The 26,414-nt window shown below is 38.2% G+C and overlaps 1 protein-coding gene across 8 annotated transcripts in view; it reads left to right on the forward strand.

Moving 5' to 3' along the window:
- Positions 1–26,414, forward strand: part of grip2b (glutamate receptor interacting protein 2b) — a 173,141-nt gene that overhangs the window by 117,213 nt on the left and 29,514 nt on the right. For 4 of the 8 annotated variants that reach the window (XM_047810651.1, XM_027140814.2, XM_027140819.2 and 1 more), the window contains exons 2-12: positions 1,792–1,872; positions 6,230–6,365; positions 7,182–7,327; positions 9,494–9,580; positions 9,779–9,854; positions 12,225–12,370; positions 12,735–12,882; positions 13,795–13,964; positions 21,536–21,676; positions 23,239–23,394; positions 24,371–24,557. In XM_047810651.1, coding sequence (XP_047666607.1) covers positions 1,792–1,872; positions 6,230–6,365; positions 7,182–7,327; positions 9,494–9,580; positions 9,779–9,854; positions 12,225–12,370; positions 12,735–12,882; positions 13,795–13,964; positions 21,536–21,676; positions 23,239–23,394; positions 24,371–24,557 — 1,474 coding nt within the window. The remainder of the gene's footprint in view (positions 1–1,791; positions 1,873–6,229; positions 6,366–7,181; positions 7,328–9,493; positions 9,581–9,778; positions 9,855–12,224; positions 12,371–12,734; positions 12,883–13,794; positions 13,965–21,535; positions 21,677–23,238; positions 23,395–24,370; positions 24,558–26,414) is intronic. The other 4 variants (XM_047810652.1, XM_027140817.2, XM_047810653.1 and 1 more) reach the window with 1 other exon arrangement.

The raw sequence follows: 26,414 nt of genomic DNA on the forward strand, positions 1-26,414 counted from the left end.
TGAAATTTTCATTTCATGATAACGAGATTGTAGTTCAATGAAAAATGATCTTTGTATCCATGCAAACCAAACAAACAGAAAAAAACAACTGTAAGTCGGGAGGGTTTAATGCCAGGATCTACACTGCAGTGTGGTGGATTATCCATATTCACACACACGACTAGCATTGTGTAGCATGAGAGTGTCACGGATGGACTGAAGAATTAGCAAGGTTCTTTATAGTATTTCAACACTTATGAACTTGACTCTATGCTAAGGGAAATGATTATATATTAACTTTAATGTTTTAATGAATTAATGCTAACTGAATTAATTGACCGCTGAAATAATTGGATACTAACTGAAACAATTGGCTAGTAAATGAAAGGATTGGATGATAAACTGAAACAAATGGTTGCAAACTGAAATGATTGGATGTTAATCTAAAAAGACTGGATCCTAAACTTAAAAGATTGGTTGGTAACCAAAATAATTTGGATGCTAAACCGAGCCCATTTTATTGATGTCTAGCATGTAGTCATTGACTGGATCAGAGAAACGAGCAGCTCTGATTGTACATTTCACAAAGTAGTTGTGAGTAGTTTTTGTTTTTTTTGTAGTTCCCTTGTACCTCATTGTTTTACTCAACCACAATATTGTTTTTTAAAATTTTCACTTGTTTCCTGTTGTAAGAGGACTCAGTAAATTTGCCAAATTCATAACTCAAGTACCAATAACATATACAGTAAGCAGGACTATGTAAGACTATTTCAGAGTTCATTAATGTTGTGTTTTTCCTGCAAGTGTTACAGAGGAAGAGATGAAGTGTTTTAGCTGTAAGCAATATGAAATCTCTAGAAAATGCTTATTGATGGCAGGACTAAGGCTTGCAGGGGGGGTATTACTTTATGTACCAAGTTAAAACACTGTGAACACTGTGGTGCACATGAATGATTTATCTGTTCAGAAGGAGAACGTCCTCATAACAGTTTTACAGCACATCAGTCTAAAGGGTTTCACTTAACAATCCTATATTTATACTGCTTCTTATTTATATATATATATATTTATAAAAGTATATAAACACATGACCATTACTGCCTGTTTTTGGGTGTTTATGTCAACACTGAATTTCTTTGCCATATCACGTTTTACCATGGTAGTTAATGACTCATATGAAAGTTGACACTCTGGCTATATGAATCTGTTAATTTAAGTGTATTTTTTACACAAATGTTTATATCTTCAAAGTAACTGGTGGTATCAAAACCCATTTCTGCTGTCTTCGATGCCCTAAGGAACTAAAATTCTGTGTAAGTTTATCCAAACAGAGGTAAAACCAGGAGTCTCACACTGAAAGGCAACAGTGTCCTAACCAATGTTATATCAGGCTTGCGGTGATAATTCATTTCAAAGTGTTAAACATTGCATTTGATCTACCTCCTCTTTTTTCTAGTGGTAGTGGAAGCTCCAGACTTCTAGCGTGAGTGCTAGATATCCCCTGGCTTTGATCTTACATCAGTAAAGCGTGTCCGGCTGCAACTAAGTGCAGAGTGATAGAGAAGAGTGTCGCATCACTTTTAGTGTGTGCCAGTTGTGTAGAATGCAGGGAGTACGGTGCCATTGTTGTCGGATCATTGTTGTGTGGCATTTGCGCAAATATGCACGCGTTTGTCTGTTTTCTCAGTGAATTATGACTGTTGAAAATGAATGAATGAATTTTTTTTAAAGGTGATATATAACTAAAATATCTATTATGTTTATTATATTATAGATGATCTTGTAACATTTATGTGCATCTTTTCTTGTCAGATGATGGGCCTTACTCCAAAGGCAACAAGGAATCTTCAGGGCCTGACAGTTCTCTTATCTCCAGAAGACAGAGCATCCCAGGTACTCCCTCTGTCTCTCTCTCTCTCTCTCTCTCTCTCTCTCTGTCTCTCCCTCTCTCACACACACACACAAACAAACACATTCTCTATATCAGTTTTTCTGCCTTTTCTCCTTAGTGTGCCTCTCTTTCTTTATCTCTTTCTTTGTTTCTGTCTTTCTCTCTCTCTCTCTCTCTCTCTCTCTCTCTCTCTCTCTCTCTCTCTCTCTCTCTCTCTCTCTCTCTCTCTCTCTCTCTCTCTCTCTCTCTCTCTCTCTCTCTCTCTCTCTCTCTCTCTCTCTCTCTCTCTCTCTCCCTCCCTCCCTCCTTCCCATGATATGGTGTTATTGCTGCCCTGTTTCCTACTTTCTTTTGATCTTTGAGGACATGTTTATCCGTAACGCCATGAGGATTTCAGCACGCTTCCTGCCACGATGCTTTAGTTGCTTGTTTGCGATCGGGAGCTTTTGGGATTTAATGCATGCCACTGGCATCTTTCTTACAGCGTTTTCCGGAAGTTTCTTTATTTTATTTATTTTTTTTACATAACTCTGTGTCTGTCTGAGTCACCGTGCCAGTTTAAACAGTGCATTGAGTTTGGATTTCCTTTCTTTAGCACGTTGAACAGAAGAAGGCGTATTTCATCTCAATGCCAACCCTCTCAATTACATGAGCAGTTGACCATCTTATCATAATTGGATTAGTGTAGCTGAGTCGACAGTAAAACATAATGGGTTTTGAATTACTTTGCCTTGACTTTATTTTATAGAAAGGACCATAAAACGCATTTGTATGATAAGATAATGAAAGCATTTGTTCAAATTCTGCATTATATTGCTCAGCCACTATGTTATAACTGGCACACCAGTGACTATTACATTTATTCAGAAGTTTAAATAACACTTGATTAAATGCATTTAGGTGAATTAAAATGTTTGGCAGCAATAAATATTTAATAGAGCATTAAACCTAAGCTGAGTGAGCATCACTTTAAATCATTTCATGTTTTAAGTCTTGGGAAAACATAATATTAATATTTAAAATTTGGTGATGCGAGTGTACACATGCATTGCATACTCATTTGGTTTTGTTTAAAGATTTGTTCATTCGACGGTTAAACACACAAGTTAAAACAGCTCTACAATATTTGCCATTCAATCAATTGCTTATGTTAATTAACTTCAAATATAAATGCTGGGATTAAAGTCTGTGGCTTATGGAGACTAGAAATATAGTGTATTTTAAGAGGGATAGTTAGACGCTAGACTTATTGCCTCTTTAATCTTAAGTAATTAGTAGTAATTAGGTGTTACCTATTGACCAAGAAGATCAGGTCTCAGTTTAAAAGCATATATTTTCTACAGCTGGCCAATAATTAAAATCTTACTTTTATACACATTTCACTTGTTAGAAATAGCACTTATTTTACAAAGTGATTATATTTACATTTATATATTACATTTGGTCCTTTTTAATATTTATTTATTTAGTCCTAATGTCTAGCATAGAATGTAGACAAGCTTACACACAGTGCATTTGCTTTGACAAAAATATGTCTGTGCTTAGTTTGCCTAGCACCTCCTGGGTTTAGGGTTTGATTCTCATCCTGTGTGCATAAAGTGTGTACAGTATATTCTTTCTGTGCTTTGGGGATTCATCTGGGTTCTCCGGTTTCCTCCCCTAGTCTAAAGTCATGCATTGTAGGCTGATTAGCATCTCTAAATTGTCTGTAGTATTTGTGTGTCTGTGTGATCCTGTCAACATTGGGTGTCTCCACCTTATGCTCTGAGTCCCCTGGGATAAACTTCAGGCTCCCTGTGTCTCTGTATCCAATATGCAGTCCACAAATTGAATAATTAGATATTATGACTTCCTTCACATCAGATTTTAATCTTTTGTAGTGAAGATTACCACTGTATAAGGAGAGAATCAAGAATTGATTTTGCTTCTCAATCACTCAATTAAAATCCGGTCCTGAATATTTTGTTGGTATACTGTATATTAAATGGCCTTTTCCGAAGTCTTTGCGAAGTATTTCACCAGATTTACAAAGGTTTCACTAGCACTGATTTTCCTTGTACTCACATGAACGCCTACAAAAATCCATAGAAGGTGAAGCTCCCTTGAGCTGAAAACAAAACGTAAACCACGAGAGAGCAGTTTTTAAGCTCAATGTGTGCTAAATATTCCACTAAATCGGCTCAGCCACGGCAGCACATTGGCTAAATACTCACTAATCGATCCTGTTGTTATAGAATGCTGTTAAAATTTTTCCTAATTCATGGATTTGTCTTTCAATTCTACACCTTGACACAACATGCCTTCTTTGAAACAATGTTGTGTCAGTTGTAAGGTCTGGTCTTTATCAGCAATCAGGTTTACGATGATCCATGAGTTCCTCACGAGCTCTCGGTTGCACTATTATAAACTGTTGTAGAAAGGACATTATTTACATTTACACTATTTACTGTAGAGTGTCACCCAAATGAGGATGAGGTTCCCTGAGCCTGGTTCCTCTCAAGGTTTCTTCCTCTTGTCCGCTCAGGGAGTTTTTCCTTGGCATTGTCGCCTCCGGCTTGCTCATTAGGCATAGAGAAAGATATATACAGTATTTTCCGCACTATAAGGCGCACCTAAAAGAATAAAAATTTCTCAAAAATCGGCCGTGCGCCTAATAATCCGGTGCGCCTTATGTGTGCACCAAGTACCAAAAATCTGTAAAAATGTTGTTGTGCGACTTTGGTAAGCGCTCCGCTTGATTGACTGTCCGACCATTTCCCACTTACACAGGGACGTAATACATACACTACGTACGCTGGCAGCGATAAACCAATCAGAGAACATTACGTAATATGTACAGTATGTATGCTTACCTTCGCCACGCCTCCTGTAGGTATACTACAGGTATGTTGCAAAACAACATTTGTTTCTTCCTAACCATTATGCGCTCCACACCAGACAAGAAGGTGGCAGTAAATGCACCTTAAGTTAGTTTGTCATCCGCCAGTAAAACTCAGATGCTTACGAGGCACAATTCAGACTACAGGCTATCAGTTACGCGGTTGTAAATGGGAATAGAGCTGCTGAAAGAATTCAACATCAATGAATCTATGGTTCGGAAGTGGAGGAAGCAAGAAAATGAACTGTGCCAAGTTAAGAAGACACAGTAGATGAGGACTTTGATGGCTTTGTGGGAGAAGATTGATTAAAAAATAATGTGTGTGTATTGTTAAATAAAAGAATAAAGTTCAACTAAACTCACTGTTTTGCTTCTGTTACCTTTTTTGTAGACCGTATGTTTTAGCATGCACCTTATAATACGGTGCGCCTTATAATATGGTGCGCCTTATAATACGGTGCTCCTTATGTATGGGTTAAGTACAGAAATAGACCCCGTAATTGAGACTGCGCCTTATGGTGTGGAAAATACTGTAGTATTTAACATTTTAAGTTAATCTTTTATTATTATTATTATTATTATTATTATTATTATTATTATTATTATTATTATTTATTTTAAACTTTAATTGTATTTATTAATTTATTTATTTGTTTATTTTTATCCTTATTTTTTCTTCTTCTACTTCTTCTTCTTCTTCTTTTTATTATTATTATTATTATTATTATTATTATTATTATTATTTTAATTATTATTATTATTGTCATTAAATTTCTTTCTTTTTTCTTTTTCTTATGTTTCTATACTTCTGTAAAGCTACTTTGAGACAATGGGAATTGTTAAAAGCGCTATACAAATAAATTGAATTGAATTAAATTCAAGGCTTAACATTTTCAATAAATTCAATAAAGTCGGAATTCGAACTTAATCTTGTAGGAAATTAATAAGAAGTTGAGGTTTACATTAGTGAGTCCCCTTATATACGTTTGTACAAGCTTTGGAGTTCATTTGGAATATAATCTGGATTATCTTGAATGCCACATTTCTTGCGTAAATTCTCAAAGCAAATTATAAATACTTGAAATTAATGTACATTTGTTGACCAAAATTTGACAGTCTACAACCGTCTAATAGGAATATTTTTGTGTGTAAATATTATGAAAGTCAGGCTAGTGCTGGAACAGTGAAATTGATTCTGACAGTGCTGAGGTAAATACTGTAAGCTTAAAATAAGAGCACAGTTCACTGATTTTTTTTTTTTTTGTTTTGCACCAAAAGACCCATGTTATTATAAATAGCCTTCACATGAACTGTGGGTAAAGGGTAATGCCTACTGTTTTGTAGACTGTCACAGTGCTTGAATGTGCTTAAACACATCAGTGTTTAAGCAGTGTTATTATAGGGTCATTATAATGTTATTGTTTTATTGACTCCCACCTTTTGGCCCGGGCTATGTGTTTGGCTCTTATGTTTTTGGGCAGAAGAGCTGAGGGGGGTGACACTTGTGGAGCTGATTAAGAAAGAGGGCAGCACATTAGGCCTCACCATCTCAGGAGGAACCGACAAAGATGGCAAACCTCGCGTCTCTAACCTCAGACCAGGAGGCTTGGCCGCCAGGTTGAGTATGCACACATACACACACAAATTAACACACACATTTACACACACGCACATGCAATGCAATTAACATAGACAGTGTTGATTTAACACTTACATAAATGACCATAAATTAAAACCTCCAGTAATAAATTCTGGACTCTATTTTTATCCTGGCACTAGAATAACATATTGGTATATGCCAGTGTGTTGCTAATTTGACTGGGTGTGAATAATTATTTTTCCTGTTTTACACTAAATTGTTATTTTTGTGGCCAGAATTGGAAAGTAATTCATTTTATTTGAAATCTAAATCAGTTAAAGCACTTTGGTTAAATGGAAATATAAAGAACAATCAAAACTATCCATGTTGTTAGGATATGAAAAGCTTTCAGAGTGAAGTAGATGAAACAGAATTAAATTCAGTGATTAGGATTATGTTGTCGTTCAGTTCCAAACTAAATATGGCTGGAATGAAGGAAGCTGGATGGCTGCTGGTTTGCGAACACATTTTGATGAAGCATCAATATGCTAGGTCATGCAAGCCCGAAGGACAGTGTGAATAAACAGTGTTTCTTTCTCTAATTAGCATCTAAATGAGCATATGCTTATTTCCTGTGGCTTGTTCAAAAGCAGATAAACAATTCTCACTGTAGAAGACTTACCATTCAACAGAAAATGACAATAATCGTTCTGATAAACCTTTTCCTTCCATAAACACAAGAACTTCCTTATTAAAAGAATTAAAACTCTCTAAATTGAAATAACAAATGCCAGAAGTTTCTATACTGTATTATTCTCAAGGATAAATCAAATCCTACTCAAACTGTGCTCCAGGAGTGACCAGCTGTATGTGGGGGACTATATAAAGTCAGTGAACGGCATCAATCTGACTAAGCTGCGTCACGATGAGATCATCAGCTTGCTGAAGAACGTGGGCGAGCGAGTTGTGCTGGAAGTGGAGTATGAGCTGCCTCCATCTGGTAGGAAGTTGAGTATTGTTTGTATTGTGGCATGTCTTTTTTTTCTGATATCAAGTGTCTAAGTACATATAAGCACAAATACTTGATGATAGGGTACAAATACAAGTTGTTTATTCAGAGTGTCACAAAAATTGGAAAATTTAAATAAATTAGGAACGATAATCAAACAGCAGGGTTATAAACAGGCACAGGTCAGTCAGGATATAAACTGATTCCAAGCATGCCAGGCAGAATCATGGACAAAAACAGGGAATATTCTTCATCTAATAACTGGGAACATAGGAATATAAAGTCTTAGTAAACGTCTCAATGAGATCCGAACCCATGATTCAATATTAAACCGAAACAAAGCTGTTTTTGTACAGTACTAACAGAACCTACTGATTGAACACAGGTGAACATAATCAGAGGGACGGTGACATGGGAGTGCACGTGGGTGTTGGGAGCGTGAGTCCAAGAATATTAACCTCTAAAACTAAAAGTTTCATCTATTTTCTGATCCATGATTTGAAATTGTATGACTTTTAAATCAGAACTGCTTTGATTGTAATTATAGCACACATCATTGACAATCCAGCCATTAAATACGTCAGGCATACTGAATCAGCCGAGACGTTAGCATCTGAAGTTTGCTTCTTTACTTATGTGCTGCTGCTTTAAATCAAACATACATAGCTAACAAATAATAACAAATTATCATCCAGTATATTTTTTGTAAATACTTGCATAATAGTGTCAATTGGAAGCATTATAAGTTAAAAATATACAATTTATTAACAATAAGAAACAGACTGCAGTTTCACCCCCTGGTCCAAAGACATGCATGGTAGGTTGATTGGCATCTCTGGAAAATTGTCCGTAGTGTGTGATTGCGTGAGAGAATGAGAGTGTGTGTGCCCTGCGATGGGTTTGCACACTGTCCAGGGTGTATCCTACCTCGATGCCCGATGACGCCTGAGACACAGGCTTCCCATGACCCGAGAAGTTCGGATCAGCGGTAGAAAATGAATGAATGAATGAATGAATGAATGAATGAATGAATGAACAGACAGGAGGGGAAAAAAATCACAAGCACTGAAACAAGAACCGGTAAAACTCCATTAAGCTAAACGTAATGCAGGGGAAATAAATATACAAGACAATGAAACAATTACAAACAGGTGGGTAGCATTGCCAGAATGCCTCTAATGTTCTGGCAGAGAATGTAGAAGCAAAGTCCTGACACTAATACATTATCTTTTCTATAGTAACAACTAACTCTTTTGTGGAGATATGTCACATATCACAAGGCAAATTATAAACAGATTCCAAAAGCAAGGAGATTATTTAAGGAGTCTCCAGTTTAGGAAAGTGGGAAAGTCTTCACGACAGAAGACCGTGTAGTTTGCAGTTTCTCTATCACATGACAAGCTGTATTTTTATATTCTTATTACCTTCAAGAGAGAGAGACAAAAATGAGGCTGGTAAAGGAACTTTTTATGGCTGCTGGAAGTGATAACATTAAATGTAACTGTAAACAATTAAAAAGTATGATGTGTTATTCTTTAATCAATCTATAATTATAATTGTTGCCAAGTTGTTGCTGTATAAGAGGAATAAAACACAGGGTAAGATGTTGTTACAAATGAATACACCTTGGGATGTAACCACCACATTTTCCTTTAATAACAAACTCCATAGAGTTTTTAATAATAGAAATGTTTGAGAGTAAATGCTTTTTTACTGTACAAAAAAACTTCTCAGTTTTGTCACCAGTAAAATGTTAAAGCCGTAATCTGCCATAATCTGATTAAGTCAGTTTTGAGCAGATCTGTCGTGGGTGTTCAGCTGTAGATTCATTCATCCTTCTTCACTGCAGTGACTGTGAAAGCAACCCTGTTTCTGTAATAAATGGGTCTCCGGGTGATTGTTTACCTGATGCCCTTTTCAGTCCATGTGTATAATTTTAGGGATCGTAATCCTGTAAGACCTCTCCACGGTTTATCGCGTGTCTGGCAGATGTATTAGCCACTTTATAAGCTCAGTGATCTTGGCTGACCTTCTATGTGTGTGCTAGTTTATTTACTGTATTGTCTGCCAGGCTGGCTGGCCGCCCAGTAAAATGTGATAAATTAATGAACGAGGCGTGTTGGCACTGTCTTGTGTCCTGTGTTCTTTTTTTTTTAGCACCAGATAGCACCTCGGGCGTTATATCGAAGACAGTTGAGATCTGTTTACACAAAGAGGGCAATAGTTTTGGCTTTGTAATGCGGGGTAAGTACATGTACTTATATATTTAGTGTCCAGGTTTTAGTGTCCAGATGATTGTAAATAAAATAAAATGCACTTATTTGTAGGAAAAGACAATGGTAGTAATTATGCTGTATGATGTAGTGTATTTATCTGATCATTTCATTGAGATCATTGACAAATTTGTCAGGCAATTTAAATTTTTTTCTATCTTATATAAAGGTGGCGCTCACGAAGACTGGCACAAATCTCGGCCCTTAGTAGTTACGTACGTTCGGCCAGGAGGCCCTGCTGACAGGTATTGCTCAAAACAAGCTTCTAACTTTTCTGTAATGTTAACATTGCTGAGTGCAGACTGTTTTTATGTCTTTTTTTTTTTCTTCCTTACCATACCTTCATTAGACTTTGCATAGTACAGTTTCAACACGTTGGACAATTAATTGTAATTGCAGGACATAGTTGATATTCCGTGGCTATATTGTATGTTTTTGTTCGAATTTGGTTTAATAATGTTGTCTCTGAGAATGTTGTTTTTTTTCTTTTACCTTCAAAATGAATGATCTGTCTTGTGTGAAATTTTCCCAAATGTTGTTTATAATGACACCTACCTTACATCCTAATATATCAGCCTTATTATAAAATTATTATTTCTACTCGGTTTCACTCAACTCCAAGTTAAATGTTTTAATATTCAAGATATGTAATAAGTCATTAGTCTTGTGTATGAGATGATAGAAAGCACATGAGCCCATTCCTGCATGTGAGGACTACAGCAGAAAACCAAACCCAAGACTTGTACTTCTTGTCACTATAGGAAAAGAAAAACGCATTTGCAATTTTTAGGAGCACTATGAAATTGAGCCACATGAAAGTGAATCTGTGAAGGTTTAGCCAGAATATATGCAGTAAATGAGATTATAGCCATCTGTGAGGAATTATTGAATGCACAGCACCTTGAGTCAGTACATGTCTGCTCAAACGCTCCTGAAATGAAATGTGTCAGTTTGATGAAAGTGTACCTTTTATGTTTCCTCAAAGAAAGAGCAGTTAGTGGTCTGATTTCCTGGATTATCTGATTGTGTAGATTTTCTGGACAGTACCATGTTGCTTAATTTATTCCCTTGTGAACATCACATCACAAAGCATTGACATCTGGCTTGATCATCAAACATCATATGAGGTTAAACATTGGCCTACGATGGCAGGTACTTTTTATTTCCACTGGCAAGAGCAAACAATAGACTGTGATATGTGATAGAACCTCTTCCTGTCCAACAAACACAGCATTTGTTTACTTTTCATTTATCCTGTCAGCAATTTTTGCCTCACATGAACCAAATTACTGTATGTTGGTTTCTAATAGGTTTCCATGGTTTTAAAACTTGGCAAGTTCAATAGACATCTTCCTTTTTGCAAGGATAACTTATTTGTGATAACTAAGTTGTGGAAAAGAGGTGAGTGCAGGCAGAATGGAGTGGGTAGAGAAAAGTGTCAGGAGTGTTGTGTGACAAGAGCATCAGCAAAAATGAAATGAAAGGTGTAGAAGACGTTAGTGAGAGCAGCTGTGCTGTATGGGTTAGAGACTGTAGCAGTGAGGAAAAGACATGAGACAGAGACAGAGGTAGCAGTGATGAGGATGTTGAGGTTCTCTTCAGGAGTGATGAGGAGGGACAGGATTAAAAACGAGAACATCAGAGGGACGGCTCAGGTTAGCTGTTTTGGGGACAAGGTCATAGAGGCTAGATTGAGATGGTTTGGACATGTACAGAGGAGGGAGATGGTTATATTGGTAGAAGGATGTTGGAGATGGAGCTGCCAGGTCAGAGGTCAAGAGGAAGGCCAAAGAGGAGATATATGGATGTGTTAAATGAGGACATGAAGGTAATTGGTGCGAGAGTAGAGAATGCCGAGGATAGAGTTAAGTGGAAACAGAAAAATGTCCAAAGTAGAAAAAGAAGAAGATTTGTGACTGCAATTCTGGAATAGTTTTATATGTCCAGGAATATTTGAAGCACGCATTTGCAAGTTCAGTTCAGCTCATTTTCTTTATTGTTTCTTAAAGCAAATTTACTTTTAAAGCTCTTCATAACCTTGCTCCACCATACCTCTCGGATCTTCTACAGTTCTACGCTTCCTCTCTCTCGTACTCTCTGCTCTTCTTCATCAAGGCTCCTCATCACACCCCCTGCCTGTTTTACCACCATGGACGCTAGTCACACCGCTCCTTGTCTCAGGAATACTCTTCCATAAAACATCTGTAACACAGACTCTCTCATCACATTCAAAATATGACTCAAAACCGATTTATTCAGAAGTGCTTATTCCACATGGTCTTAGGCTGGACTTAAGTCTCCTTAAAAATTCAAGTGTTAGATATATTTTTTTAATATTGTTTTATTGTTGACTTGAAGTGACTAGTGACTTGAAAGGCACTTATAAATAAAATTTATTATTATCTATCTATCTATCTATCTATCTATCTATCTATCTATCTATCTATCTATCTATCTATCTATCTATCTATCTATCTATCTATCTATCTATCTATTTATTTTTTAAAAGCTTGAGCAATAACACCAGTAACGTCATCACTAAGTGCTGGAATTTGCAGGAGTGTTGAGGAACAACACATATAATTGGTCTCAATTTGATTGATGTCTTTATGCAGGGAGGGCACGTTGAAGGCAGGTGATCGGCTCCTCAGCGTGGATGGCGTTCCCTTACACAGTGCCAGCCATAGTGAAGCCCTTACTATGTTGGCACAGTGTAGTCAGGAGGCCATCTTCCAAACCGAATATGATGTCACTATTATGGGTGAGTGGAGACATTACATTTGACCATTTTCTCCCGTAGCCTTAACCATCGATCATCCCTTTAATGGGTTTCTGTACACTTTACAGTCTAGATTTTGACCTTTGTATGTAATAAACTGTACATTTGTAAAATCATTTGTGTAAATTCTGTCATGATGATATTATTTATAAACTGCATTTCTGGACAAACCTTAAAAATGACATATAATTGATTATAACTATGATACTTAACCATAAAAAACACGATTATTCTATAAATCTTTATAAACTTAAATATGTCAGGCATTCTAATTATTCTTTTTATTCTGTTGTCTAATGCATTGTGCTGCGTGTCGTATCTGTGTTTTAATGCTTATTATATTTAGATTCAGTAACACATGCTTCTGGCCCATTGCTGGTGGAAATAGCCAAGTCTCCTGGGGCGAGTCTGGGTATCACATTAACCTCTGCCACATACAGGAACAAACAAGTTATCATCATTGACAAGATCAAAGCTGCCAGCGTGGTCGACAGGTGCTTTCTCTGTTAAAATAACTTTGTTAACTTTTTGTTAAATGTCTGACAGTGCGAACCTTGGTGCAAGTGCACGCAGTATACTCAGCATATTATTCATTCAGGGCAGCCCCAGGTATCTGTTATTAAAGAGAAATGAAGATCTTTTTATTTTTTGTTGTTTTTTTCAGTGTGTGTGTGTGTGTAGCACCATGGTCCTGGGGGAATGTTGCTTCATTTCACTGTGTACTGCACCAGCCGGGCGATTATGACAATAAAAGCTTGTTGGCTTAACTTGACAATACCAGGAAAAACAGAATGTGGAAGATACTTAACAATACAAAAACCATGCAGTATAAACAAACTCAATACACTCAAGAATTAAATAACTAGGAACACCATTCTCAAAGAATGTACTGTAACACTATGTGAGATCAGCAGGTTATGAAATACTCAAACCAACCTGTCTAGCACCAACGACAATGTCGCCGAGTCATCAAAATGTCTTTGTGCCCAAATCTGTTGTTAGATTTTAATTCTAAATGACCATCTTGACTTAGGCCTCTGCATAGAATTTGAATTCATTATAGCTCTTTCTATCAAATGTTCAATGTTGGAGACCCGAGCGCTAAACTGAACACAGCAACAGCAGTACATAGCTACAGATACGGTCTCCAATCGGTACGATGCGCAGCAGTCACATGTATCTCCATGCTGTCTGTGTGCAGCATCCTTAGCAGTGATCCGACTCCAACTAGAAGTAAGGCATCTGGATGGATCAGGCAGGTCTGGAGAGCTGAAAGGGTCATGCATGAATGAACATATGTCCCTAATAAATTAGCCAGTGAGAATTTTTATATATGGTTATGTCTTGGTACTAGAGACCTATTAGACAACTGTTATACAACTAATAATACAAATATGTTTTTATAGGTCAGGAGCTTTACATGTAGGTGATCATATCCTGTCCATAGACAGCACAAGTACAGAGCATTGCACCGTGCTGGAGGCCACTCAGCTATTAGCCAGCACCTCTGACGTGGCCAAGCTGGAGGTCCTTCCTGCTCATCATATGCGATTGACCAGCAAAGCTCAGGACACTGGTGAGTTAGCTCCAGCCTCAGAGTGGAATCGCTAGCTTCCACTGTGTGTGTGTGTGTGTGTGTGTGTGTGTGTGTGTGTGTGTGTGTGTGTGTGTGTGTGTGTGTGTGTGTGTGTGTGTGTGTGTGTTTTGATGTTTTTCTTCTTAAAGCGTGGCTTTTACTTATTTGAACTTACAATTTCCTTCGTCTATGTTTACAAGTAGACCTACTGTGACACAACAGAGCCCACATTAACCCTTCTTCTCCCCATATCTTTCCTAAGACAGTTTGATGATAATGTTTCTAACCAGCTGTGATTATTTGCATCAGGATAAATTGCACTAATGAATGAAACCAAAAAAAAAAGGATTGATTGCCCCTGTTGTTAAACCGTAAAGGTTGTAGAAACAGATATTAAGAACTCAGATGGATTTAGAGGCTTTTGTGTTTCATTATCAGAAATTTCGCATAACATTGTCATTTGTAAGAAACAATACACAACATTTTTCAAAGTGATTTTGGAGGGGGAAAAGAAATGGAGCTCGGGGTAAAGAGAAAACTTTGAGAAAAATGAAATGGAGCTCAGGAGGAAAAAGAAAATGTAGAGAAAAAAAAATAAATGTAGCTCAGGAGCAAAGAGGAAACAATGAGGGGGGAATAAAGGAATAGATTTCATGGGTAAAGAGGGAACATTGAGGAAAAAAGAAGCACTTGGGAGTTAAGAGAAAACTGAGAAAAAAAGAAATGGTTTCCTCTTTTTGGTGCTTTTCATTTTTAGCAGGGAGAAGACCATTTTTAGCAGGGAGAAGTCCTAACCCTAACCCTCTTCTTTTTTTTAGTTATGTCTTGTTTATGTTATAAGGGTTTTATGTTATAGTCATGTTTTGTTTCTGTCATGTTTAAAGTTTTTTTTAGTTTTCATTGTGTTAATAAAGCAGCGCACACACACAGGTGAGTCTGATTCGCTTCTGCGGGCGTTCGAGCCAGAGATCCGGTTTCGATCCCCGCCGCCGGTGCCGTCCTTCTGCAAACGTTGCGATAGTGTACGGTATATGTTACACTATTATATATGATACAGTTCAATCGATATATAAAAATTAATTTATTCAAAGCAAACTATATGATCTGAAGTAGATCTTCTTATATATGAGGAGGTTATACGAGCGTTTTTTTAAATTTGCAAGATTTTCAAGAATACCCACGAGCAGTTTACAAATAAATAAGGTCTTATCCTGCTGAATTAATAAAGCCCAGTGTTGGCAGCTCTGTATAACATTATTGATGTTTTACATTATGAAGTTGCTGTATTTTAGACATTTCAAAGTAAATTGCGTTATATTAAACTGCAGGAATAGAATATTTTTTCCCCTTTTAAAATATGTGTCTTGGCCACACACACACACACACACACACACACACACACACACACACACACACACACACACACACACACACACACGCACTAACAGACCAAATAAAGATTATTTTATCACAATCATTATTGTAATAAATGTTCTGTATTAGTGATTGGTGTAGAAATAGAGCTTCATACTAATTTATATACTATGCATTCTAAATCCTGATCTCACTGGAGTACATGGATAGGATGTAAATGAGGACACTGGGAGAAGGAACACACATATGCACACAGCTATCCCACTCTGTCATCTCAACTGCTGTCATCTCTTTTAATTAGCCTCTCTTTCTGCTTAATGCCGCCCCTGGAGCTTTGGCGCAGAGGCTAGATTTAATTATGGAGACTCACTCACACCCAGACTCTCACAGAAACAGACTAAACTCAAATCAGGCTTGTGGGGTTTCAGTGCCCCATTTCTATGTGGCTTCATTTGATGAACAGATGTTAATGGCTCATGTCAGTGTGGTTCAGCAGTTTTAGTAGATTTTTCTGCATTTGTTTTTTTATTTTGGTTAAAAAAACAAAAATGAGCTCAGTTTGTGACCTTTAAAACTTTGAGGGATTTAAAAATTCTACAGAGCCATGTCAGGTTTTTGTGATGGAAAAAAAACTACAAAATACATCACAAAACTTTTTTCATTGTAAGTGTGAAATGACAAAAAAATTAAAAATACAGTTATTTGGTTGCACAAGTGTTTGGACATTATAATATTGGATGATTGATGTGGATGCACTCAGAATGAACCAGGTCTCTTGTACAAAAGTATGAACATACAGTCATCAATGAAATAGTTCTGATTAACCCTAGTTGTTTCTGTAGGATTTTCTCCACATCTGTGTCAGTGGTGGCTCAAGCGGTTAAGGCTCTGGGTTGTTGATCTGAGTACAAGCCCCAGCAATGCCAAGCTGCCACTGTTGGGCCCATGAGAAAGGCCCTTAACTCTCTCTGCTTCAAGGGTGCTGTATCATGTCTGACCCTGTTCTACGACCACAACCTCCAAAGTTGGGAATTTCATTATACTGTAATGTTTATGTGATAAAATAAAATATTATATTTTATCCTGTTGGTTTAATCTGACTTCTGAAGCAATGGTCCATAAAGACATTACAAAACCTGCATGTTATTTTAATTGCTGAATATTTCCAAAGCATTAGATACTCCCTGGAACACTGTAAAGGTTATCATCACCAAAGAGAGAAAATGGAGCACCTCAGTGACATCACCAAGGACATGTCTTTAGAATTTATAGAAGAATAGGACAAAATCTTACCAGGGAGGCCAGCAAGAGCCCTACAGCAGAATTAAAGGAGCTGGAGGAATATACTGATTACTCTCTGCATGTGACGGCAATCTCTCATTCTTCACCTGTACTGTATGGGCCATGGGGTAGGGCAACTAAACAGAAGCCCTTTCTCATAAAAAAACATCCAAGCTTAATAAATCACCCCAAACCATGAAGTAAAATGTGTTATGGTCTGATGAAGTATTAGTAAGTATCCATAATTTGGTGCAAACAAAGCCAATTACCAGAAAAACGTCATCCCCATAGTGCAGCATATGGTGGTAGCATGCTTTTCTTTAGCCAGTACTGGGGCTTTGGGTTGGAGGGTATCATGAATATCTACAAATATTAGGTGATAAACTCACCGCACAACCTTCAGCTGTCTGCTAGTAAGAATTAGAATTTCAACTTTCACTATGACGATGAGGCAAATCCAAATAAAACAAGAACAGCTTAACTAAAAGATCAGTGTTTTCAAATGATCTTGCCAGAGCCCAGACACGAATTGAACCAAAAATCTGTGGGGTGACCTGAAACAGGCTTTGTGCAGGAGACCCCCCTACATTCTGTTGGATCTAGAACATTTTACATGGAAGAGAGGGAAAATACTGACAAGTGAAGATGTGCTGTTTGCAGACTCTTTAAAAAAATGGTGCAATAAAATCGAGAGCTGCTTCAACAACAGAAGACACATTTATGCAACCAGGTTATTGTAATTTTTAATTTTTGCTTTTTTCCTTTAAAAAGATCAAGCTTAAGCTTGATCTGTTAGGAATTTCACAATGTTCTCCTCATGGCTATGTAGGTTTTCTTTATGCTCTCTGGATTCCTTCATAAAACATGCCAGTAGGTCAGGGATGTTTAAACTGGAATGTCTAAAATGTCGGGGATTTTAAAGCAGGACAAATTTACCCCACATCAAAATACCCAACAGACGATCATCATAATACTATCTATGAATTATGTAAAATAGTATATTTCTATTACTACATTTTTACATCTGAAAAAAACTGAATATATTTTGCATTGCCCATGATTTTATTCCTAATATCTCATGGTATTTAATTTCCATAATGTGTCTCCTGACACATTTGCAATGGCTCTCAAGGAAAAAGTATTCTTGTATCCAGCTCTTTTTAATTGCAAATTTATTTTCATGGGTAGTCAAGGGGGGGGGGGGGACTGGCTCTCTGGTGTTAGCTGTGTTAACACAGTGTGCTACCACCATCAGGTGAAAAGGGGTAAAAATTACTTGAGCCAATCATGACACCGGTCAACATCAACAAACAGTTCATGATATGAATTTAATGAATCTAAAATATACTGGAAATGTTTTTAGTGCTTGGGTCAGATAAACCCGACTGCCTTTTCCCCCCTTATGTTCTGCATTGATTAATATTATAGCACTTCTGTCCCCAGGTCCATCAGTTTTTTAAACAGAAATGTAAGCATTCATGCATGTGATGATGCTTCTTCTTGGGTGTGATTCATACTGATGATTCTTCACAGTGAGGATATGTGGGTCAGCACTCAGCAAGAATGAAACACATGCAGGGGGAGAGAAGTGGGAAACTTGTATTAGAAATTGTGCATCATGGACCCCAGTGAGACTTTAATGAAGAATCGGAGTCAAGGAGGGAAGCTTGCTTTGATGTTACCAAAAGAAATTACTTGGGGGGGAGTAAAAATGTATAGTTTAATATACCGGCCTTCACTTCATGAGAATTTAATCACTCTCTCATTAATATATCTCAGGATGAAAAGTGTGAAAATGTGTCACGACTTGGAATAGGGCACTAACTTTAAGTGGCTTTAAGAGTTCTTCACAGAAACTGTTCTGATTTGAGGGTTAGCTTGAATTTCTTTATCTACAACATAGTCAAAGAATTTGACATGCCTTTTAAAGCCAATATGGTAATCTACTTATGAATATAAGCTCCAAAGAGTCACGAAAGAATGTCTGCTCTCTCATCAAAACCGAGTTTCTTTAGGCAGACGAGCTTAGCATGAGCTGTGTGAAGCTTGGATTTTAGGACCAGTGATCGAAAATTATTAGGTTTTCCAGTTTTATATGGTTTCTGAGTGACAGGAAATGCAACCTGCTTCCTAATGTCGTCTGTTCTTTACTTGAAAGTTTGTCAGGGATACGGGCAGATTAGTCTCGCTTAAATTTCCTACTAGGTTGGAAACGACTTAATGCACTAACCCCAGTACACGCGCGTGCACACACACACACACACACACACACACACACACACACACACACACACACACACACACACACACACACACACACACACACACACACACACACACACACAAGTTTGGGATGTTTTACAGCTTCTTATATTTTTCCCTCACTGAGAGAGAGGTTACGAGTGACAGCAAATGCCTGTCATACTGTTTAGCATGCCAAAGTATAGCGTGCCAAGTTCCATTATTTGTTATAGTCCATAGGACAACTTACTTTGGGACTCAATGGCTTTATATCAGGGTGCTGTTGAATTCTTGATTCTGATTGGTCAGAAAGTGGCTATTCATCTTCCATAACAGCGGCTCAAACAGTAGTGGCTGTAATTCGAGCCAGTCGCAGGTTTAGATTGATATGCTTTTAATACATTCTTACGTCTATCATAACACTTTATAGAATGTCACTCTACCTAATCCAAGGCTAACAATAAGCAGAAAGTACAAAGAAAATAATAATCGTTTATATCGTGGTTGAGGAAGTTTTTATTTTATTTTATTTACAAAATATATTCATAGAAAAGAAAATCCCAAATTATTTTTCCATCCACACGAATGTTTCTATCTTCAAAGTAAATGGTGATATCAACAGTGGTGGAAAGAGTAGTGAAAATTTGTACTACAGTAAGTACTTAAATAAAGGACAAAGTGCTAGTTACTTTCTAATAAATAAATGATATTTATTAAATTATCAGTAACTGCTGAATCAGACAAGATCCAGTAAACAGAACACATTTTACAAAAGACATTTAAAGATACTAAAAACACTTATGAACCTTTGTAAACAGTAGTCACGGTATTCATGTGAACCAAACTGTAGTGTGTGGTTTATATACTAATCGCAGGACAACACCCCTAAACATATTAATAATAAATAAATAAATAAATAATAAATAAATAAAACATAGCACAAATAGAGTTGTTAGTCTTCTTATAATAATGTGTTTCTTTATATTAGAGGCTGAAGTCTTGTAAGCCGAAATCCCAGCAGATGGCAGACAGTGTTTACACTGCATCAGCATGCTGTCACCTTTCCTCCCTCCACTCATCGTCTGCTATGTCGTCATCATTTCTGCATTCTTTAGATAGCATTGTTGCTGTCTTGAATCTCCATGTGTCCCAAAGTGCAGTCAATATTCTCTTCGATGTACGATCACAGTCAGCTCACGTAAATCTGCGGCGGTGGAAGATTTGTTTTTCGGTTCAAATACCAGGCTTTTCATTGGTCCATTAAGATGAGATATTTTTATTCGCTCCCAAAATGCTGGTCAGTGTTTGAAACATTAATTCAAAATGCCAAATGGATATCAAACCTCACACTGAAAGCCAAGTGTCCTGACTCATTTAATATGAGACTCAGAAAATCCATTTCCATTCTAACAGTGGAAGGGAACACCAGGGTACTGGTAATAAGGCTTAATTCTGTAAATAAACATCAACAAAAAAAAACCTTAACTAGATCAACACCATTCCCTAGTAGGTCCAATCATATACATTACCATATAAGTTAGAAAACTCCAGAAACTCATTTAAATATCATTTTCTTCTGCTCAATGTGATATTTGCGATTCCTCTAATAATAGCAAAACGGCAGGAGACATGGATTTTAAGACAATTTTTACAATTTGTAAGACATGGAGACATATAACCTTGATACCTTCTGTGAAGGAATGCTACGCTTTAATCAACATTAGTTAGCTCTCACTTACTCTTACAATGTATTCAGGAACAAAAAGGAATTTGTCTAACCACCAACGGTGGAACCAGAATTTATCCTGGGTGTGAAAACCATTTTATAATCACCAGTGTGATCATATGCTAATGCTCTGTGGTTGTCCAGATTAAAAAAAACGTTTATGAGCCATATGGTTTGAAGTGTACAGTAGTATAAGCTGTCATGCACATAAAAAAATTCGCTTGTCTTATGCAACATACATTATTTAGAAGAATGCTGGATGAGATGCAAAAGCCTAGAGCTTCCAACAAAAGCATACTTGACAGACCACACACACCCCCTCACACACAAATTTATTCATCCTCCCTTTAGCAGTAAGGACACCATTAACCCGATCCAAATGAGCTTCCTTGTTGTTTTGCATCAGCATTTCTTTTTTTCACACCAGCATTTCAGAATAGAGATTATCATTCAAATAGGGCTTTAGCTGGCCTCCGGGACTCCAACCGAAGGATTTTAAGCATCGTGGGGATTATTATAGGGGGAATATTAATGAACTCATACAATATGACTGACGTTTTAGCTACCCAGGCGTGTGCTCTAAATGCAGCGATCCCTATTAGTGAGATAATATTCAATTTTGTTGTTCGCAATGTTTTAATGGGTCATCTGAGCTACTCGCTATTTTTATTTATTTTTTTATTTTGCTGTTGTCAAGTTTTGAAAACACATTATGCAGGAATGAATTACTGAGCATGACATTTAGAAGACAGCTAACTGCAATCTTTGACATGCTTTCAAAAATTTGTTTGTTCAAAACTGAATTTGTTGTGCTGTGAATATTAAAATGTCATCTTAACATTATTCATATGAGTAATGTGGCATTTTAGTCGGATGTAAAAATAGATGAGTAATGCTTTATGTGTTGATGAATAGCAGCACTGTATGTTTTACTGTGTTGTGTTTGTAGTGAAGGTCCAGAAAAGTGACCATCCCCATTCCTGGGACCCGTGTGTGAACTACTGCCATTCTCAGCATGCTGCTCAATGTAAGACTCCCACATGGATGTCCTCCTCGAGCAATGCGTCCAGCACTCAGGACTACTGCAAATGTAAATATGTAATTAATGCAAATAATACACACAGTCACATCGTTACATGTTGATGGTCTTTCATTAGGTATATATAATATGTGCATGCCAAATCATGTAATTATATATTTATTAAGGTGGAATACTGACCGGAAGATTGTGAGTACAATTCCCAGCCCTTAATGCTCAGTTGTCTAAAGAAAAATATAATGTAAGTCTGTCACATACCTTGGGAAGTGGTAGCTCAGTCGTTAAGGTGTTGGAATACCAATCTGATGTTTGTGTTTGAATCCCAGCTCTTGACACTCAGTTATAGAGTTGTATAGAAAAAAAAAAGAAACGTAAGTCATCATTTGGTGTCTGGCAAAGTACTTTGGGAAGTGCTAGCTCAGTGGTTGAGGTATTGGAAATAATGAGTTTAAATCCTAGGTACACCAAGCTACCACTGCTGAACCCCTTGATTAACAATTTAATGTTAAATTGAAGTTGCTATGAATAAGGATGTCTGCCGAAACACCTTAAATTTACACACAATTCTATGCCATTTTGTGGTATAAATAGCGTGAGTTGTGGGTCGTCAGTGACACAAAGAAGAAGAAGTGTGCTTCAGGTACCTAGATGATGCACTTATTCACTTGAAAATAATTTAGTGTGGAATGTTAGACGCTTCATGCACTCAACACTCAGCTTTTTTTTTACCTATCAAAAGAGAGGCTGGGCTACCAGGTGCTGATGCTGGATGAGCCCTCCGATAGGCAAGACATCCTACAAATGTTGAGATAGGCAGATCCCCGTGACCCGAGAAGTTCAGATAAGCTGTAGAAAATAAATGAATGAATGAATGTTTTTTAGAATTTTTAAAATTTGCTGTATTCTGCTAAAGCTGCAGAGTCACATTGCATATCTTTGATGTCATGTGCCATCAACTGAGAAACAGCTCATATTTCCGGTTAATAAAAGTGCTAGTGTCTCATTTGAGACAATAAAACTATATAAAATTCATACACTAGATAGTTACTTACGTAGTACATAGTAGTTATTTGAGACACAGCTCCCGATGATCTGTGTCTAGTCTTTTTCAGATATTTTGAAGATCAACAAGAAGAATATTTTTCTAGAACATTTTAGAAGTATTATTCATCTTTTTATTTGTGGAATGTGGAACATGTTGCATATGCTATAATAGCTGTAAATAGCTATAAGACAAAAAGCCTTTCATCTGTCAGAAAACTTAAGTAACAACCTTAAATACAAACTCTGACATTGGAGACTTCAAGTAATGTTAAATAAACTTTTTTTGTAAAACTAACATTAAAATTAACATTAAAGTTTTAGAATTTTTCTTTGTTTTGTTTTTCTTTAAGCTTTTAGATTGTATGGAGCATCTACTATACAAGGTCTGTGTATATTGCTACTAGGGCATTAAATAAACCTTAAATAAAGGCTTTTCTGACCAATCAGATTTAAGAATTTAACAGCGTCATGGTACGATATATTTCTTTAATCCAGAACATCACATTTTGAGAGGGAAATGAAGCAATGAAGGTTCATGTCTCTGTCTCTGTCTTTTCATTTACTTTCAGTAGCCGTAGTCTGCACTAATTTCTCCCCCGCATCCACCACTACATCAGGCATGACGAGTCAGTCATCCAGCACTCTGCCGCGCACTCCACATCCCATGAGCCCCCGCAACTCCATGCTGAAGAGGAGACAGAGAAAAAAAGAGCACAAGAGCTCATGTAAGTGTCTTAGTCTGTGTGTGTGTGTGTGTGTGTGTGTGTGTGTGTGTGTGTGTCTGTGTGTGTCTGTGTGTGTCTGTGTGTGTCTGTGTGTGTTTGTGTGTAAGAGAGAGAGAGAGGCGGATAGAGTGTGTGTGTGTGTGTGTGTGTGTTTGTGTGTAAGACAGAGAGAGAGAGATAGTGTATGTGTGTGTGAGAGAGAGTGTGTGTGTTCATGTAGAGTGAGAACCAGAGAGAATGTGTGTATGAGATTGAGTGTGTGTGTGAGAGAGAGAAACTGGGTTTAAGAGCGAGAGAGAGTGAAAGAGAGAGAGAGAGAGAGAGAGAGAGAGAGAGAGAGAGAGAGTGAGAGAGAGAGTATATGTGTGTGTTTGTGTGAATGTGAGAGAGAAACAGAGTTTGTGTGTATGTGAGAGTGTGTGTGTGTGTGTGTGTGTGTGTGTGTGTGTGTGTGTGTGTGTGTGTGTGTGTGTCTAAATGAGATAACAAATGAAGAGTTGTCGGCTTGTGTGTTAGGGCTTGAGCATGTCACGTTTACTTTCCAATCTCAGCCTGATATCACAGGAGCAGCAGTCGCACTGAGTTTCCAGATTCATCTTTTATTTTTATTTGATACAACAATATATTCTTTTATGTGTTTATGCAGCTTTGGCAGTTGCTCTTACCTCTGCAACGATTTCTGACTAAATACAGGGCTTTCGGCTTTAGAAAAATCCCAGTGCAACATTATATAAATCGTTGCTATAATGATTAGCTGGAAGATGGAAATATTGTTAATAAAATCACCTTGTTCACCTGTAATGACCTCTTCAACAGTCTCAGTAAAATAAATACATTTAAAAAGACTAATAAATGTAAACCAGACACATAAAAACTGTTTATTTTGTAATTATTATCACAAATCAATCATAGATTGAGTTTTCTTGCATTTGTTTTTGTTTATTTTTAAATTTTTTAATGTATTTATTTATACCAGTTTCTCTAGCCTCAAGTTCAGTGGGTCCTGGAGGTCAGATAGTTCATACAGAGTCCATCGAGGTCACTCTAACAGGAGATCCTCTGAGCGGCTTCGGGGTTCAGCTGCAGGGAGGAATATTCGCCACTGAGACACTCTCTACACCGCCAGTGATCCGATTTATAGAGCCTGACAGCTCAGCTGAAAAGTGAGTGCCTACACAGACACAGGAACTGACACAGTGCGCTGCTATGAAACGACACTGTTCAGCTTAGCGAGTTTACCGTATCGCTGTGAAACTGATGGTTATGAAGTCATTCAGTAATATTTCTAGTACTGTCAAAGTAGTACTGTACCTGAGTTTGTTTTGTTTAAATCCATTGCAAACAATAGCGGGATTAATGTTCAGTAAAAAAAAAGTAAGAACAATGAAGAGCATGTTAATACTGATTCTCATCAGTTAGTTTCTACACTGATCACATTATGAACGTTAAAAGCCCTGAACGGTGAAGTGAATCTCGTTAAGCAGCTATTTCTGGAGTTGATGTGTTGAAAGCAGGAAAAATGGGCAAGCATAAGGAGTGAATTGTGATGGCTAGACGATAAAGCAGCTATACAACAGCAGTTCTTGTGGCGTGTTCTCGCCTTGCTGTGGTTAGTAGCTACCAAAGAATGTCAACTGGTGAACCTTCAACAGAGTCATTGGACGCTTAACGCTCACTGATGTGTATGGAGATACACCCTGATTGGTCTGATCCCTCAGAAGAGCAACTGTAGATGTCAGGTTCCCTTTCGGAACTCGAGCTGCGTCGAAACGCTATGGGAACGCCCATGCGTGACCGCGCTCTGAACCAGGTGTGTAATCTGACCAATAGGCGTTTGAACGTGACGTCATCGGCGGGTGACGTCGCGTAAACAGGAAGCTACAAATGGCTGCGAGATGGACAAGACGCTAGCTTCTGCTTGTTCAGGTAAGCCCTGTTTTTCTGATACTGTGTTTCTGATTGAGTGATGGCTGGCAGACAGAATTTCCGTAAGTGTGTTTTTCCGTGTCCCCATTTCATTACCGGGAAGGATTCGCATGATTGGTGTGTTGTTTGCTTGGGAGTGGAGCATGCACAATCGGCTCTCGAGGGAGTCGATTGCTTGCATTGTAGTCGCATGGCTATGCGCACGCTTCGCTCTCGGAGAGCGCTCTTCGAGAAGAGCTCTCTCCCTCGCGGCTCCGGTCCCGCTCTTGCCGAGGCTCGCAGGCCGATATAGCAGCGGAATTGGAGGCAGATGAGTCCTCTCCAGCCTCGTATGCTGAATCGAGCCTGGAGATGATGGCGGTGTTTTTGGGGTTAAAACACTTCTTCCCGGACCTGCGAGATCGTGGTGTATCGGTCCGCACGGACAATGCTGCAGTGGTCTCCTACATCAACCACCAAGGGGGTCTACGATCCCGCCCTTTGTACAAGCTAGCACGAGCGGTCCTCTTGTGGTCTCGGGACAGACTCCTCTCTTTGAGGGCCATTTATATCTTGGGACGGTTGAATGTCTGAGCAGAGGCCCTGTCGAGGCAGGGGCCGAGGCCTGGGGAATGACCTTGATGGCCTGGCAAGCCATGGTTTGCGGATCTGGTGTCCCTACTCGAGGGCCCTCTGTGGGAAATTCCCCCCAGGAGGGATCTCCTCTCACAGGCTGTGGAGGCTGTGGCTGTGGCCCCTGAGGGGGCACAGTTCATAGCGGTTGGTCTCTTTACCGAGGTAGTAGCGACCCTTCTCCACACCAGAGCTTCCTCCAAGAGGAGGTCGTACGCCGCACGAAGGCGACTGTTTACGTCGTGGTGAGAGCACCATTTAACTGCCCGATCGGCTGAGTTCTGGAGTTCTTACAGGAACAGTTTGCCGCTGGGTTAACCCCCTCGACCCTGAAGGTTTACCCCATATAGCACCCCGTCAGTGGGGCAGTTGCTGGGTAGGCACCCATTGGTTACACGTTTCCTCCGCGGCGCCCGGAGGCTGAGGCCCGGGACGTGACCCAGAGTGCCTGTCTGGGATCTGGCAGGTGGCTCTATTGGAGC

This window comes from Tachysurus fulvidraco, chromosome 2 (genome assembly GCF_022655615.1).
Source record: "Tachysurus fulvidraco isolate hzauxx_2018 chromosome 2, HZAU_PFXX_2.0, whole genome shotgun sequence".
Lineage (NCBI taxonomy): Eukaryota > Metazoa > Chordata > Actinopteri > Siluriformes > Bagridae > Tachysurus > Tachysurus fulvidraco.